Source organism: Microtus oregoni, unplaced genomic scaffold (genome assembly GCF_018167655.1).
Source record: "Microtus oregoni isolate MIOR12 unplaced genomic scaffold, Mior012 000015F_ref0000493, whole genome shotgun sequence".
NCBI lineage: Eukaryota > Metazoa > Chordata > Mammalia > Rodentia > Cricetidae > Microtus > Microtus oregoni.
Window position 1 is genome coordinate 38,533,853 of NW_024543074.1, and position 18,139 is coordinate 38,551,991.

The 18,139-nt window shown below is 46.5% G+C and overlaps 1 protein-coding gene across 8 annotated transcripts in view; it reads right to left on the reverse strand.

Annotated features, from left to right (window-relative positions):
* The window catches only part of LOC121456268 (myosin phosphatase Rho interacting protein), a 130,063-nt gene extending 116,743 nt beyond the window's left edge, over positions 1–13,320 (reverse strand). For 3 of the 8 annotated variants that reach the window (XM_041664263.1, XM_041664264.1, XM_041664266.1), the window contains exon 1: positions 12,864–13,320. In XM_041664263.1, the coding sequence (XP_041520197.1) occupies positions 12,864–12,986 (123 nt within the window). In that variant the 5' untranslated portion in view covers positions 12,987–13,320. The remainder of the gene's footprint in view (positions 1–12,863) is intronic. The other 5 variants (XM_041664269.1, XM_041664267.1, XM_041664268.1 and 2 more) reach the window with 2 other exon arrangements.
* Positions 13,321–18,139: the final 4,819 nt, after the last annotated feature.

The following is an 18,139-nucleotide window of genomic DNA, read 5'->3' on the forward strand; positions in this document are numbered from 1 at the left end:
CTGGAAAAAAGCTGACAGTAGATGCTCAGACAAAAACGTATAACACCTATGGTTCTCAACATGTGGATAGCGACCCTTTCACAAGGGTCACATCAGATATCCTGTATATTAGATATTTATATTACAAATCATAATAGTAGCAAAATAACAGTTATGACGGAGAAACCAAGTAATTTTATGGTTGGGGTGACCACAACATGAGGAAGTGTATTGAAGGGTAGTATCATTAGGAAGGTCGAGAACCACCACTATGCACAAATATTCACAGCAACACTATTCTATTTGCCAAAAGGTAGGAATAACCCAGATGTCATTAACAGGAGTGAGTAAACAACACGTAGTGCAGTCATACCCTGGAATATTACACAGCCAAAAACATGAAAGGTAGGTGAGCCATGAGAACATTAGTTGAGTGGAAAAAGACAGATCAAAGGTCATAGGTTTTATGATCCCATTTTTATGAAATTCCCATCGTGAATGAAAGCAAATTCAGAGTAGTGATAACCTGGGGACAGGAAGTGGTATGCAGGATGGCTGAATAGTTATGAGGTGTTATGGGACACAGAAAACGGCTTCAGCTGGAGCATGATAGTTATTTCATAGCACTGTGAATGTGTTAAATGCAACTGAATTATACACTTTAATGTGATTAATTTTGTGTCATATGAATTACACCTTAAAGAACAAAAACAACAGATCCCATACCCCTGGCACATAGCCGGCAGGCCTACAGATATGGGCTATACCTCCTCCCCTCTGATCCAACTGGCCTAAGAGATCCTGCAAGCCTAGACCCCAACAGAGGGTGGGTGGGGGAAGGGAGTGTTACTAAAAGGCTCTTCCCCGACAGGCTGCCCACTCTGCAGGACTGTTAAGAGAATAATGCTTTCTATGGTAGAGGGAAGAATGATAGATGTTGGACAGCCTCTGGGCAGCAACTCTGCACAGAAGTCATGACCAGTTCCATGCAAAGCCCCTATCATTAAAAACAAAGAACAAACAAACAAAGAACAGTGCAGGAGCCTGACAGGAAGACAGACACGAGAAAGCACACTTAAAGACAGCCCAGACTAGATCCTTTAGCTGGCCCATTTGGCAGGCAGCTGATCTACAACTATCCAAAAAGACAGGAGCTTGTTCTGGCCTGCTCTTCCTGACAAGTCACAGGACTTCTCCACACCTAGTCCCTGTGAATAGGAAAGAGTTAACAGTGGCCTGGGACAATAGTTCTGTCAGCTATGAATACAATGGGAAGAGAGATGCATACTCCAGAGGAAGCTGATAACCCTGTAATTTCAGACTAGAAACACCTGTACACCATGGGAGACCATGTCCTTGCTGCCTGCTAACCATGGTCCACAAAGAAGAGGACGCACAAACTTCCAGGCAGGAAGGCAGATGTAGACTGGAAAGTAGAGGGCTTTGTCTGCCCAGGTGATAAGTGCCTGTGAGAAGAACCTTCAGTAGTTTCCATACAGTATGGCTCAGCATCTAGAAGAGTCCTGAAACAACAAGGACAGTGTGGTAGCTGAGGGACCACTTCAGTGCTGAAACCCACCCTGGTCAGATTTCTTGGTCAGCCAGCAATTTTGACCTGGCCTGGTTCTGGCCACCTTAGCATTTTGCCTGACATCTAAAAGGCAACTAACTGTATAGCTGACATTGGGACATAGCAGAGACGAGCCTAGGTTCTCTTGCATCTCCCCCACCTGTGTTATCCACTTTCCACATGAAGAGGACGACATTTGGCCCTTTCCTGTACTCCTAAAGTTTTCAAGCCAGTTCAATCCTCATATCGCCATCATCCAGAAACCAAACCTACACAAACGAGACCAAGCAGAGCCTGCTGATCTCTCTGGGTCAATATGAGATGGCCCTGGAGGTACAAAGCAGCGATAGCAGGACAACAGCAGAGTTCAGGGGCTCAAAATTGGCGGGCTGGGAGAGACAGAGCAGGCTTGAGGGTCAGTTCAACTGAAAGGTCACACCGTTATGTATTCCTTCAGCTTCAGTGTGGAGCCTAAGCTAGCCCCTTCAGCCAGAATCTATTACTGCTGTGATGAAACACCATGACCAAAAAGCAAGTTGGGGAGGAAAGGGTTTATTTGGCTTACACTTCAGCATTGCTGCTCATCACTGAAGGAAATCAGGACAGGAACTCAAACAGGGCAGGAACCTGGAGGCAGGAGCTGATGCAGAGGCCATGGAGGGTGTTGCTTACTGGCTTGCTCTCCATGGCTTGTTCAGCCTTCTTTCTTATAGAACCCAGGACCAACAACCTAGGTATGGCTCCTAGGCCATACAATGAGCTGGGCCCTCCTCCACCAATCACTAATTAAGAAACTATCTTACAAGCCTGCCTACAACCCAATCTTATGGAGGCATTTTTTTAAATTGAGATGACTTTAGCTTGTGTCAAGGTGACATAAAACTATCCAGGAAAATCTCCTACCCTGTTTAGTTCTAGGACACTGGCCATCCCTACATGGCGGCATACACCTATTATCCTGAGACTCAAGCTACTGAGGCAGGAGGATACTGAATTTAAGGACAGACTGGCTTACATAGCTAAATAGACAGGACATTGTGCTGAGTACATGCCAGGGCAGGGCAGATGTCCCACATGCTCACTCTGTACTGCATGCTCAGTGTTTGCAAAACATCCTGTTTACAGAGTACCCATTCTACCTGGTGTTTATGAGCTCTCAGTCCCTCCTATACTACCCTGGAGTTACTGAGGGCTGTGCATGCATCTTATTGTTCCCTAGACTTCCGAGCCAGTGTTACAATAACCCAGAGTTTCAGATGAGGGCACAGACAGTTAACCCTAAGAAGCCTGCTCAATCCATAGGGAAAATGTTGGATGTGAAGCAAATCTGAGCTGAAAGCCTGCTCTCTGCTATTCCAACTGTCTTATGTGGCACACTAAAATGGAAAAGTGCAGCTGTCAGATTTCTAGGTCACGGTGCATCCTCAAGTGGAAAGCAGGCAGATCCTTTGACCCCACAGGGTCCCAAGGCTCCCATGCCCCAGTGTCTTCCCTAGTCCTCACAATGAGGCTCTGAGTATAAACCAGGGGACCTTGAAAATGACCCCCTTTCTCTACTCCACTGGGGCTCTCAGCAGCTGTTCCCATTTCACTCAGCCCCTTCAGTCAGGGGAAGAATGAGGAGGTAAGAAAGCATAGGCACAGAGTGTACCAAGGAGTCAGTTTGTCTGTTAAAACCAGTGTCTGAAAAGATAGAGGACATAGTTATTTCCCAATTCTGAATTCCTTTTCCAGGGGAAAAAAAAAAGGTGACTCCTGTTCAGAGATATGCCGAAGGTGTGGCTTTTACCACAGGCCAGAAGCCTTTCTGGGGGACATGAGGTTCCCTGCGGGTCCTCATAGCTGCACAAAATAAACACAGACATGCACACACCCTGCACACACATCCCTGTAAATACCTCCAAACCAGGGAACCTCTGATAATAGGTGAACTTACTGAGGGCAAGGAAACCAAATAGAACTCTGGAAAAGCCCATACTAGCCTTCCTGTGACCTAGGCACACTACTCACAGCTCTTGGCTGCTCCATCAATAAAGCAAAGACAATTCATCTGTTTAGTGAGGTAATGGCATGGGGTCCTGAGGAGGGCAGGGATGGGACAGTCCCTCTTGTTGGCACGGTAATTTATTCTATAATGTACAAACTCCTGACAACAGACCTGCCCTAGCCAGACAAAAGACAAATGGCCCTCCTGAACTGAGGAAAGTGAGTTCATAGCCCATGCTGTACTGGCATAGAAGTCACAGACACCTGAGTTCTGTGTCACAGACTCAATGTGAATCAACTGTGAGCAGTCTCCCCTTTCTCTGCCTGGGAGTCATGTTGCCACCAGTCAAGCCGGCCTCTAGTATCTGGGGCCTTATGGAATCATGACTCTGATAGGCGATTAAATACATTCAGGCTGGGGTAGGGATGAAGGAGGTGCAGAGCCAAATATGTAGACACACTATAAGCTTCACTTACCAGGGCAGTGTGCTATCCTAAACCAAATCCAGGAGGATCAAGCTAGAAGAGCCCCAGGCAAAAAAAAACCAACTGCGGGTTTTCACTGAACTAGGGTGACCTTGACTGAAGTGAGGGATTTGGAAGATTCCAGTTCCAGTCTCTAGAGACAAAATGCCAGCAAATCAACCCACTGGCTCTCCCTGCCTTCCCCAGAAGGACATAATGACACTGTGGGAGTGGATGAGCAGGGCAGTGGCAGGTCCAACCTAGGGCAGCTGGGAAACAGTTTCAACTGCTGAAATTGGAACAGTCACAAAATCTGGGGCAGTTTTCAAACCGCCTCTCAGGCCCTCGGGGATGACCTAAGTAAGTGCCTCTGTCACTAAGAACCCTAGCCAGTACTATACAGAGCTTTGCTTTGGTGAAGGAATACGGATTTACTGAAAAGCCTAAAATTATCCAACTGGGCCAACCATGCCATGCAGATGAAAAAGGGCAGCCTGAAGAGCAAAGTTCCCAGGATAAAGAAAGACCTGTTTTCTGCGGTTGAGTGTGCCAAATCACTGCATGAATTCATGTACGTACACACACAGGGAGGGAAGATAAATTAAAAATACAATTAAAATTAAGCAGCTTGAGAACCACTTAAACATTCAGACTAGTGAGGTGGCACACACCTTCAATCCCAGCACTCGGGAGGCAGAGACAGGTGATATCTGTGAGTTCAAGACCAGCCTGGTCTACATAGTGAGCTTCAGGACAGTCAGAGCTACACAATAAGACCCTATCTTAAACAAATGAGCATGAAAGCAAGCAGATAAATAAATTAAAAAGACAAATATTCAAATCAATGTCTTGATTTCAGTTAAATGGCAAGGGGTCATAGTAGTCACAAGATAACTCAAGCAAAGGCTCCTACACACAGAAAAAGGCCATCAGCATCCTTTGGAATATTAATGACCATGCTGGGGGTACTTAAGGACTCCACAGATCCAAAAGCATACATACGCACATGTACGTACATAAGTACATGTATGTACTTTACAGATCAACACTCCAATTCATCTTTCTGGGTCATCTTGCACACTGTGCCTGAGAGAACACAGGTCTGAGACTGCTACCTTTTACATGGCAAGGGAAAAATAATTCTGAAGAGAATTTCAGTCCAGGGAAGCAAGCTAGGAGACAACTGCCAAACATTGGGAGAGCACAAAGATTCAAGAAGCTGCATGAGACATGGCTAAAGTCAAATGACTTGAAAAGGTGTGTGCAGCACAGAGAGCAACAACACACTCATGCCTGATCCAGAACTCACTAGCTTTCCAGAGGCCATTTGCAGACAATCTGGACTCTGGCCAAAATCCTTCTTTCTTCTGCCACCAAACCCTGCCTCTACAAGGGTGATGTCAGAACCCACAGAAGCGTTTCTGAATACATCAAAGGGAATTAATTACTAAAGAAGATATAATATTCATAGAAAAAACTCCCCAAAGTAGGCAGAAAGATACCAAGGGTAAGAGAAAGAGGGCACACACAGAAGAAGCAAGTAAGAGAAGAGCAATACAAGAACATCTAGCTCAGGGCCTTCTCTAGGGCAACACTGAGGAGAAGGGAGATAAGGGTTCCCCACATGCCACACCAGAGTCTCCGGAGGAGCCTGTATGGCCCAGTTGTGGCCAGAACTTCTGGGCAGCAGTCATGCATAGCTAAGGCACCAAGAAGGTAGATATATGAACTTAATTCCACCAGAAGGTGAACTCACACATTTAAACTTCTTTACAGAGGAAAAAAATGATAGTGTTTTTCATCTATCAGATTAAAAAAAAAAAAATACCTGGGCTGGCTGGTGTGATGGGTAAAAAGCTCTTGCAGCAAAAGGCTGATGACCTGAGTTGGATTCTGGGAACCCATATAAAAGTGAAAGGAGAGGTGCCGGGCATGGTGGTGCATGCCTTTTATCCTAGCACTTGGGAGCCAGAGGCAGGCAAATCCCTGTGAGTTTGAGGCCAGCCTGGTCTACAAAGTGAGTTCCATGACAGCCAAAGATACACAGAGAAACCCTGTCTCGAAAAACAAAACCAAAAAAAAAAAAAAAATACAGTTAAAAGTGGAAGGAGAGAAGCAACTCTATAAAGTTGTCATGTGGCCTGCACGTGTGCGCATGCACGCACACACACTTTCACTCTCTCATAATAAAATTTAAAATATTTTATGGCTTTTACATTTAATTTATTTAATTGTTTTTACTCACTCTGACTCTGCCTCACAAGTGCTTGTATGATAGGTATGTATTATAGGTATGCCTAACTCCTTTTTACATTACTTAAATGGTTATATAAGGAATTATAAAAATGCCTTGACTTTGCCAGGTGGCCTATACAACCTAAAATACTTGCTATCTGGCCCTATAAGAAAAAAATTCCAATCCCTAATCTAGATTCCAGAAACTACCAGATAGTGCAAATGGCATAAAGAGCAGAGGGCAGGTATAGATACGATCCTTGTATATTTTTTTTCCTTTTTTATTGAGGTAAAAGCCACATAATATAGAATTAGCCATATTAAGTGAACATTTCAATACCGTTTAGCATATTACACAATATTGTGCAACAAGTTCTTCCATCCAGTTCCAAAACATTTCATCACCCCTAAATAGAATCTCAATCCCATTCGCTGTCACTCCTTCCCCAAATCTCTGGCAGCCACCAATCTGCCTTCTGTTTCTAGAGACGCGGTTGGTTCCTTCGTATACTCATGCAAACACACTGTGTGATCTCTTTTGTGAAAGTCTTTCACTTGGCATCATGCTCTCTTGGTACACCTATGTCACCGCATGTCTTAATACTTTGCTCCTTGTTAAGGACAATTCAGTGTATGGATTCACAAGCTGTCACTGTTGTCATCTTCGGGCCACTGTGAGTAGTGCGGTCATGTATTTACACCCAGGTATTAGAGGACACCTACTTTCTGGAACTGCTGGTTCTACACCTAACTTTTTAAGAAACCGTCCAACTGTGTTTCCACAGCAGTGATACCATGTTGTCCCCACCAGCAATGCCCAAGGACTGCAATTTCTTCAGGTCTTCACCTACTTTATTAAATTGTTTTTTTTAAAGAATTATAATCATCTCCATGAATATAAAGTGGAACCTCACTGTAATTTTGATTTGCATTTCCCTGATGACTAATGACACTGAATCTTAAGAGGATGTTATGTATCTGGGACTTCAGACACATCCTCTGCCAAACATTCAACAGCTGACACAGTTACCAACAGTATAAAATAAAGGTGAGCAAGACATTTCTCCATTGTTTCTGAGATAAACACTGTAGGACAAATTCTGTATCCTGGAATTTCTAAGAAAATATGAACAATAATAGAGCCCTGATGGAATGTTCTATAGAAGCCCAGTCCTAGCTTGACACTATGTACCAAAGCTTCCCACCCTACAGCCCTTGAAGTCATGGCAGTAGACAGTAAGGGTACAATGGAGACATAATCAGACCAAGAGGACTAGAAGCCCTAGGAGAGATTTACTTCCCCCACGGAATAGCCCCTCTCTAAGACCTCCTCTTCTACTTACCCATGGGGATGGAGGTTGTCTCTCTGTGCTCACACTATCCTCAGTAAACCACTCACATCTCTAACTTCAGCAAACACCCAGATGAACACTCAGAGCCTTCTTCACTGAGCTCTAATATCCACTTCTGGTTCTAGGCGGATGGTTCCACCTAAGGAGCCACACTGGATATTCACCTTATAAGGTAAGATTTACCTCAGAATTTCCACCCATAAACCTAATCCAAATTTGCTTTCTCTGTCTATGTTAAAGATAGCTGGGGCTGGAGAGATGCTTGGTGGTTAAGAAGTCTTGTACCTGCAGAGGACCCAAGTTTGGTTTCAGCACCCACGTGATGGCCCACAACCACCTGTAACTCTAGCTCTGTGAGATCTGATATCTTCTTCTTCTGGCCTCCCCAGGTAGGCACGCAAAAGTGGCATATATACACACACAGGCAAAACTCTCACACACATCAAATTGATACATCTGTGGGGTTTTGGGGGGGTGAGACAAATACTTCAATACACCCTGGCTTTCTCCACCAGGAAATCTACTCAGCCTCCTTCCCTCTAGTCTCTTAATATTGCTGTGGAGAGAAGACCTTCCTAACCATCTACCTGGACTACCCCAGGCCTCTTCCAGATCATCTGCATTTAGTTAGTGATTTTCAGAAAAAGAAGTCTGATAAATTTGAAAAACTAAGCATAAAAATAACTGTAAACCAATTAATAGTATTAGAGACTTGGAGGTCCTAGAAATCCAGTTTAGATATCAAACTCATTTGCAAACACCTTTACTCACTGGGCCATCTCTTCAGCCCTCGTCTCTCCAAGTCTCATGTATTATCTATAGCTCATATGTACCATGGTAACAGTTACATAATTTTCAGAGTTTATATGACCCACAAAGGCTAAAATATTTACTACTAGGCCCTCTATACAAGGTTTGTAGATCCTGACCAAAAGTATATACAGAAAACTACAATCACCAGGGGATGGGAATCTAGTGGAAAAATGAGCAAACAATGCAATGCAAACAATACACAGAAAAAAATAAAAATAACTCAGTAAATATTACAAAAAAGAGCCATCATGGGACTATAGACCTGTATTTAATCCCAAAATTTCGAGGTGGAGATAGGAAAATCAGCAAAAGGTATGCCACAGCTCCAAGACAAGTTCAAGGACAGCTTGGGCCATGTAAGATTCCATCAAACCTATATTCATATGCACATATCCACGTACAGACACACATACAAACATGCGATTAAAAATAATAAGAATAAATCTTTAAAAGGGAGTTTAACTTAAACAACAATAGGAAACTCATCAAAAATTAAATAATTTGGTAATATCCATTTCTGAAAATGTTATGACATTGTTTTGGAAATTTAGTGAACTTGATGTTAACCCAACTGTTCTATTTTTAAGTATCTGCCCCAGAGAAATATTTCATTCCTGCACGCACACACCCAACCAAAAGTTAGACAGGCACACTGGGCTGGAGAGGTGGCTCAGTGGTTAAGAGCACTTGTTGCTCTCCCAGAGGACCAGGGTTCAGTTCCCAGCACCCACAATAAGTAGCTAACAATTGTCGGTTAAATCAGCTCCAAGGGATTCAACACCTTTGGCTTCCATTTCCATATCTACATATTGAGGCATGTATACGTGTGTATGCCTACACACACAAAAAAAAACCACACACACACACACACACACACATACACGCATGCACAGGTTCCTACACATAATTAAATTTAATAAAAATAAGTCTTTTAAAATGACATTTAAGCCAGGTGGTAGTGGTGCAGGCCTTTAATCCCAGCACTTGGGAGGCAGAGGCAGGCGGATCTCTGTGAGTTCTAGGCCAGCCTGGTCTACAAGAGCTAGTTCCAGGACAGGCTCTAAAACTACAGCAAAACCCTGTCTTGAAAAACCAAATAAATAAATAGGCATTTAATTGTCAAAAATTAGTGAGTTGTATACATATATAAATGTGTGGGGACATATACATTCCAGAGCATACATATCAAAGACACAGAACAATTCTATGGACTTGATTTCTCCTTCTACCTTTATGTGGGTTCAGGAAAAAGAACTCAGGTTACCAGGCTTGGGCTTGCACAGCAAGCACTTTTACCTGCAGAGTCATCTTGCTAGCCCTACATTCACTATTGACAGCAGCAAAACTCAGCAGCAGCTTGAGTGTTCATCACTGAGGGAATGGGTTAAATTACAGTCCGTCCCTGGGCCCATATGGAAAACAATTTTATATTTTAGTTGTAACAACATGAAAAGGAGCACTAAGTATTGTCAAGCAGAAAGAAGTGCACTGCAGAACAAATACAAACACAGAGCTCAGGCTTACCAAGGCTGAATGAGGGCAGATAAGATGGCTCAGCAGGTAGACACTTGTTGCCAAGTCTAATGACCTGAGTCTGATCCCTAGAGCCATGATAAAAAGAGAGAACTGACTCACAGGTGGTACATTGTGGCAAATAGATGCCCGTACCACACCATAAATGTTAATTTTTTTAAAGGTTTAAATAATATTTCAGTCCACAAATATGCAGAAAAATGCACAAGAGGCTTGAAGGAAAATGTCACCCTGGGAATAGAGGCTGAGCAAGCGCAGCATCATCTGGGTTAACCTATCACAGGTCAGTCTGAATTCCAAGGCAGGGAAAGCAGGACTCCTTGGCCCCAAACAACACTGTTGAGCACTTTCTGAAATTCAACTGCCCTGATGTGCTCGCTCATGAGGTGGCTGCTGTAGACCCTTAAGAGAAGGGGACAAAGAAGGCACTTAAGAATCCATGCTATGCTCCTGCAGCTCTTCCCCTTCAGAGCAGCAGGCTTTTCTGCAGTGAAAGGAAGTGGCTACTTTAACTGACCTCCAAGCGCTTCCCAGGTCTGATGCCACAACATAGGCAGGCCTGGAATAAGTTCCCTACCTCTCCAGCGGAAAACAAATAAACAAAACCAACAGCTGAGGAAATAAAGCTTAAATCAGAAGACTCAGAGGAATGTGTGCTCCTGGGAAGATGACATCCTTGAGAGCAGAAGCTGTCCCACAGCCCTAGACTCACATCCTCAACTATTACAGAGGGGGTGGCTTTGATGATGGCTGATGTATCTTCCAGCTTGGACAGTCTAAAATAAGCTCTGGGTGGGAGGGGCAGCAGGAAGCAGGGGATTGGGGGGAAGCTGACAGGAACCAATTGGCTGAGGTTTTCCAATGGACCCATAAGGACAGCAAAAGGCTCTGGGAGAACCGGATACCGAGCAGCGACAAATGCTGCTGGCAGGAGCCTGTAGTCTCCCTGCTTTCCTTTCAAGAGCAGTTTCTTCCTGAAAGATCCCAGGAGGTAGAAGGCTGGGCTAATCTTTCCCCACACAAATAGCCCTACTCATTATTTTAGGAACTACTACTCCAATTATGCCCTGGAGGTCTCAGGCCTGTTTCAAAACCTAGAATTCTACTTTGAAAATAACGTAAGAGTCCAATACATTCACTTTGTCTCATCCCTTGAGTTTAATTAATAACAGATTTTTTATTTTAATGTTTTAGACTTAAACAGTTAAATTCCACCCATTCATCTAAACTTAAGAATCAGAAGAAGGACCTGTGTAGCATAAATATCTAATTACCAGTTTGTGTGGTTGCTTCAAATAACCTGGAAACTTACAAACCTCCCTCAAATCAGCCTTTGCCAAGTTCTGAAACTTCTTAAATCAGAGTTGACTGTTCAATGGTGGTTTTTCGGTTTGTTAAGTTATAAAAGGGAAAGCTTAATGAAATCTATTTCTTGTTTTTCATAATAGTTCTGTGGGAGAAGTAAGTCAGTAATCACTATTACCAGTTTACTGATAAGGAAATTAAAACACACAGAGGTAGATTTCTTCAAGGTCAGACTTCAGAAAGTCACACCAAGACCAGAAGCAGTCACCTCATAAATCCCATAAACTGCTTCCCAGAACAGAGTTCAGATGAAAAGGGGGATCGCCATTTCTCTCCTCAGTTCTGCCCTTCCCAAGCACACAGGTCTCTAAGGCCTTTGGTGTCCTCCCAGACAAATGACTGAGACCTGGAGAATCTGGTTAAGCTTCCTCATTACTTCCTGGCTATTGGAAATCTGACCTCAGAGAAAGATGCCATAACCCTCGCCCTACCACCAGACTCTGGTTTGCCCCATAAAACAAGTCAAACCTTGCTTGCCCGTAAAGGCATTAAAAACAGTCAAAACAGGCACTTCAAAGCCATGTTTTCGGTCTAAACAGCTCTTCCCAAAAAGGAGGGGCTACGACTAGGTGGCACTGGGCTGGAATGCATGGGGAACTCCGCTGGCATTCGGCAAGCAGAGGGCAAGCAGGTGCAGAGAGGCAACTAAAGAGTAGGGGAAAAGGTAAACAGGATGCACAGATCCTTCCCAAAGTGATGCAAATAAGGCCAGGAATCTTCAACACCAGAAGTCGGAGAGCTACCAGTTCCCAAGGGCCAGCAGGGCCTGTCACCCAAATTGAAGACCTTGTACCAACACAAATCGCCCAACTCCTACACGACTCGGGGATGGAGCCCTAGAACTGTGTTTTTCATGTCTGTGACTTTGACGAGGGTAAGACAGAGCTACTACTAATCTGATCCAAAATCCCGACCAACAGATAAGAACAGAAGGAGGAGGGAGTCAACTTTCCCCAGAATGCACAAATTTTCTTGAACTTCTGAGCCAGAGAGCAGAAACAGGAAGGGAAGCCCCTACCCCTCACCAAAAGCTACCTCTACCTTCAGTTCAAGAGCAAGAGCCACCCATCCCCATTTGGAGACACCCCACCTCTCTCCAAGCGCTGATGGTGACAGTGACTTAGGAGGGCAGGCTCTGTTCCACAAGATGGAAGCTGGTGGCCCACGCAGACAAGCCAATTCCTGGGACAGTCTGGTGGCCAAGTCTGAGTCCAGCCTCACGGACAAGAGTCTGGGGGTGGGTAGGAGAATCCTGACAGGCATCAAGCAAGCCCCACTTTGTTCCTAACCAGGGAAGCCAAACATTTTTTGAGTCACCAAAAAAGCATGAATCACACAGCAGAGCTATGGGAACGGGAAAGGATGTTATTTTTCGGCATACTTGAGGATTTTCCCTTTGTCCCGGCTCTATCGATACTCTTCCCGCCCCCATTCCAACCCCATCCCCCAACTCTCAAGCATTTTTTGCCTGCTCCATTTTTATTTTTTCTTGGCCTTCGCAGGCTCCGCGCTCCTCGCCCGACTCGTAGGCAGGACTCCCAGCTCCGCACCCCGCGGCAGCTCACCTGCGTCAGGTCCTCGTCGTTAAGCAGATGCGACTCGCGGGGCTTGAAGCAGTTCTGACACTTGCTCTTGTTGAAGATGTTGGCCTGAAATTTCCTGCACGGGTTTTCCTTGACCGCCGACATGTCGCCAAGCGGCCACGGCGCGGGCCACTTCAGCCCAGCGCGCTCCCGGAGGTCGGGACTCAGCGCGGCCGCCGCCGCATTTTGCGCTGGCCGCCGCAGGCCCGGAAAGGCCTCCCCGCTCACGCCGCGCCCCGCCTGCTCGCCGCGGCCTCAGAGCGCGCGCGCCGCCTCGCGCCCCGCCCCGCCGCCCGGCCGCTGTGGGCCCATGGACGGACGCGGCCTCGGGCCGCTGCCTCCACCGCGGCCACCCCCAAGGCGCCGGCCGGCAAGTCCAGCCGTCGCGCTCACCGGGCGCCCGCCGCCACCGCGAACTAACCGAGCGCGGCGCCGCGCGCACTCGGGGCGGGGCGGGGCGGGGCGCCGCAACAGGCAGCTCCGCAGGCCAATGGCGCCGGCACGCTCCTGCTAACAAAGGAACCCGTCGGCCAATGGGAGGCGGGGGCGGGACCGGGAGCCGCGGGCGCAAGGTAACTTGTCCAGGCTGGGAAGGTGGAGGCGCTGGGATGGAATTTTCAGGTTTGGTGGACTGGCGCCGACGCCCGCGGCCTGACAGCTGCGGCGCTGGGCTGGGCTGCTCCCGGAAGGGCGCCGCGAATCTCCGCGGTCTCCCCGAGGGCCGCTGCCTCTCTCATAGCCTCTTTGCTGCGGCCTTCTGCCGCGCCCAGCCTGCACCCCTACTTTGTGCCAGGTCTACGGTCAACCCAGATGGCACTATTAGGGCTAGGAACTGTTCCAAGTGTTCCCCGTGGTTTAGCTCATTAAAGTTCCTCAATCTTTTCATAATCATTCCTGTTTTACGTGAGGAAACTGAGGTGCGCGGAACAGTTAAGTAATGATACAAAGTGTTTCCGAAATGATTAGGTGACAGCAGCCTCAAGGAGCTATCAATTTTATTATGGGAGATGAGCGAACCCAAATTTTCTAGGTACGTAGTTAGCCACCTTCATTACGTGCTTGCGGGAACAAAAGGCTCAGACACCGGGAATAGCTTGTGCAAGGTCACTTTGCCAGGAAGGGACCCAAACTGTTACTCCAGGCCAGTGTTGTCCAGACTTCCAGGCAAAAGGCCACTTGGAAAGGAAAGAACAGCGGAGTGCAGAATGGGGCAGGGTGAAGGGGGACAATCCCTCCTCCTTAGGAGAGAGTACTTCCAGCCGCCCTGAGCTGGATCTAAGCAGAGAGCGGGCAGAAATGTTCCCAAGGTGTGCAGGTAGAGGTGGGGGAGGAGGAACAAGAAAGGAGAATGTGGTCCCAGGAGTCTGGAGGCATATCTAGAAGGATGGAGAGTTTGAGGTCAGCCTGGACCATAGTGAGACATTTCTAAGGAGTAGTGGGGAGGGAAGAGATAAGGGTGGGAGGGATCCCTTAGGCCCAAGATTCCAGACTCAGCCAACTGGCAGTTAGGAGTCACCCTGAGTTTTTACCAGAGGCTAAGCTAACTCATTTTTCCCCCCGGTGAAGGTGATATTGGAGCAGGTGGTAGCAGTGTGGAGAGCAACTGAGCTCCGGCGGTGAGGAGCCTTTAAAGGAGATGGATGCCTTCAGAGCTGTGTACTTTTCCACTGATCAGCTGGTGACAACCCAGGGGAGGTGTATTTCCATTTTGAGAAAGAAATGCTTTCCTGCACAAAGAACCAGGAATGAAGGAACCCAGGTCAAAGTCTTCCTACAGCCTGAGGGGAAAGCCCAGCTCTGATCCAGCTGTGGGCAAGCCCTTCCCCCTGGCTGGTGCCTCAGTGACCACACGTACAAAAGTGACATGAATGTATAGTGTGGCCAGCATTAAGTGATCATAAGGCTTGCAAAAATATTTCACATAGTATGGCCAGTCATGTTAATTGGTGAGTTTTGGCAAAGGGGTATTTACTACACTATTCTCACAAACTTCTTGTTGGCTTGAATTTTTCCAAAAGTGAAGGGGAATGAGGAAAGGGAGACCGGCAGCTCTTGTCTGCACAGAATACTCAGAAAGCGATACCAATGGCGGCCTCTGGGGAGAAGAACTGGGTTATTGGGAAGTGACCTACTTTTCATTTTCATTATAAAACCTTTTTGCTCCTTTTGGGTTTTTGTTTCATGTGCATGTACAACTTGTTTAAAAGAAAGACTTAGACCAGCAAGATGGCGCCATGTGTAAAGGCTTTTGGTGCCAAGCCTGATGAATTGAGATCGAGCCCCTGAAGCCGCACGGTGGAAGTGGAGAACAAACTCCTGAAAGCTGTTCTCCGACCTCCATACACATGCCGCAGTGTGCCGCACTTGCGTGTACGCACACACGAACAAAGTAAACTTAAAATGTAGTTACAATTTTCCAAAAAATATTTCAAAGTCCTAACCATATCTTGGGGCCAGTCAAGGCTACCCTATTAAGAAAATGCTGAGCCAGGCGGTGGTCGTGCATGCCTTTATTCTCAGCACTCGGGAGGCAGAGGTGGGTGGATCTTTGTGAGTTTGGGGCCAGCTTGGTCTACAGAGTGAGTTCCAAGACAGCCAGAACTACACGGAGAAACCCTCTGTGTTGAAAAACAAAAACAACAGGGGGGGGGGAGGAAAATAGCCTATCTTCTGAGCCTCTTCTGCCAGGCCTGCTGGGCACCACTAAAGTCACAGCTGTGGGTGTGAAGAAGCGTGATTCGGGGATCCTGAGGCTAGTAGCCTGACAAGAGCTGTACTTCAAGCAAATGGAGACTCATGGAAACAAGAGACAAACAGACACCTTCCACTGGGACGTTGGGGGGCCCTGCCTGGGAAACAACCCCTGACTCCATCGTAGCCACAGGGTTTAGGCCCCTGGAAAAGGCAGTGTCTTGGACAGTAAGGCTCGATCTGGAGGAGGAGGAAAAACATTGCAGACCACTGCAGCAGGGTGATGGGCTCAGGACCTCCAGACCAGCCTGCGGAAACAAACAGAAGCCTGGCTGTCACTAGGGTGTTACAGATTCAAACTGTCCACATGGAGGAGACGTTAGGAGGATGAGTGAGTGGTGCAAACTCCCTGAGAAGGCAGGTATGCTGCTGCTGGTGGGTAGGTACTATTACTTCATGACTATCTGAAAGAAGAGGACCACTGGGCTCAGGGCACACTAGGTCCTTGCCTGTGATGACAATTAAGTCAGTACTTTGCAAGTGAGAGTTCAAGTCTTCAGGCTGACACCACCGTCACCTGGACAGTGGAGAGTGCCACACTGGGTGGTACCCAGGGCCTTAAACATGCTGTGTAAGTGCCCTGCCATGAACCATGTCCCAGTGCAATTGTGGATCTTGGGGCTAAGCACTTACGTAGGGACCCTTGGTCTGGGAAATGAGTGGCAAGCAGAAGTTTAGAAACGGAATCCATCAGGAAATGATTATGAAAGACCAGAGAGGACAGAAAATGAGGCCAGAACTAGAACAGTTATCAGTCGGAGATGCAAGGAATGAAATTGGACAACACTGAAGTGGATTAAAATTCCAGTAGCCTCAGCATCCCTAGGGCAGAGCGGGGGCAGGCTTACAACTGAATTTCCCCACCTAATTCAGTGTCTAGTAGAGAGTGAGTACCCAGCCAACTCCTAGCCACAACTGAATAGGTGAGAACATATTATTTCATCATACCAAACTATTTCCCTTATCCGATTATAAAACCCACCCAGCCAGATTTGAGTCTCATAGCTTTGGGTTCCCTTTTTGGAGGCCTAGAATACAAACATTCATTAGGCTATAGACTTAGAATTGATTCATTGAGGGTTTAGCTCAGTGGCTGAGCACTGACATAGCACGCATAGTATTGTAGATAAGTAATGTGGTACACTTGGGAGACGGAAACAGGATTGATGTGAGTTCAAGGTCAATCTGGAGCTTCTTAGAGAGTGCCAGACTATTCAGGGCTATAAAACAAGACCCTCTCTCAAAACAAAGTGATTCAGGCCAGGTATAGTAGTGCACACCTTTAATCCCAGTACTGGAGAGACAGAGGCAGTCAAGGCCAGCCTGGTCTACAGGACGAGTTCCACAACAGCCACGGCTACTTAGTGAAACCCCGTCCCAAGAACCAAACCAAACAAAAAAGACAACTCGCTACATTGCTTTCAGTGTGATGTATAATATATACCCCTAACAAGCGAGCAGGCAGGCAAGCAAGAAAAGGCCTCTCGGGTGGTACCCAAGGCAGTTGAGTCTTGCGTGTGGTTCTGACTATCACCCTTGAAAGCCTCCAGGGAAGTAGCAGAATTTACACAAATCTACACATGCTCACATGAAGGTAACCACTATTTTGTTCTCCACCATCTTGCCTGACCTTGAACTTGGTATGAGTGAGAGTCTGCTCAGTGCACCTGGCTTTTCTCTCTTAACATTATATCTGTGACATTCAAATGTCCACATGGAGACTGAGTATCTTATGATCAAATGCCCAACAAGAGGCAATTTAAGAGAGAAACAGGATTTTTTGTTATTGTTTGGTTTGGTTTTTAATTCACAGTTTGTGGCTACAATCCCTCATGGCAGGTGGGACATGGCAGAAGTCACTGCTGATGACCTTAGAAGCAGGCGTGTGAGGCTGCCATGTTCACTTCTCCATAGAAAGGAAGATTAGGGAATGCCAGACCTCTTCTTTTCCCCGTTTTATTCAGTTCATGATCCAGCACATAGGTTGATGCTGCCTACCCTCGGGTGACCAATCCTGTGTAACCTGCATGGCTTTGGAGTGCCCAGACTATGGCGATGGATGATGACCAGGAGACTGAAGAAAGGACAGAGTCAAAGACACATGTACAGAACTCTAGGCTCAGGTGGGTTGCTCTGATGGAACACACTAGCAGCAGCCTGGAAACTAAGTTTGTTGTATACATCTGGATCGTGGCTTTATTACATACAGCAGAACAAGGAGGCGAGCTTATTGTAACAGCTAAAGGAGGAGTCAGGTTTCATCTCAGAAAGAGGTCTCAGCCTGTAACACCTGGGAGAAGGAAAGCTGTGGCCATACTTTCTGCATACATTGGTTTTAGCCAAAGGTCGGTTCTTCAGCATTTGTACTTGGACCAAAGGAAGGCTTTGTCATTCCTCTGAGCCTTGCTCAAGGAAGGGTTTGACATTTCCATGGGTCACTGACATGGCCATTTTTGAGTTAACACTTGGCCACTTCATCCACTCCCCACACTTAGGGACCAGTTCTC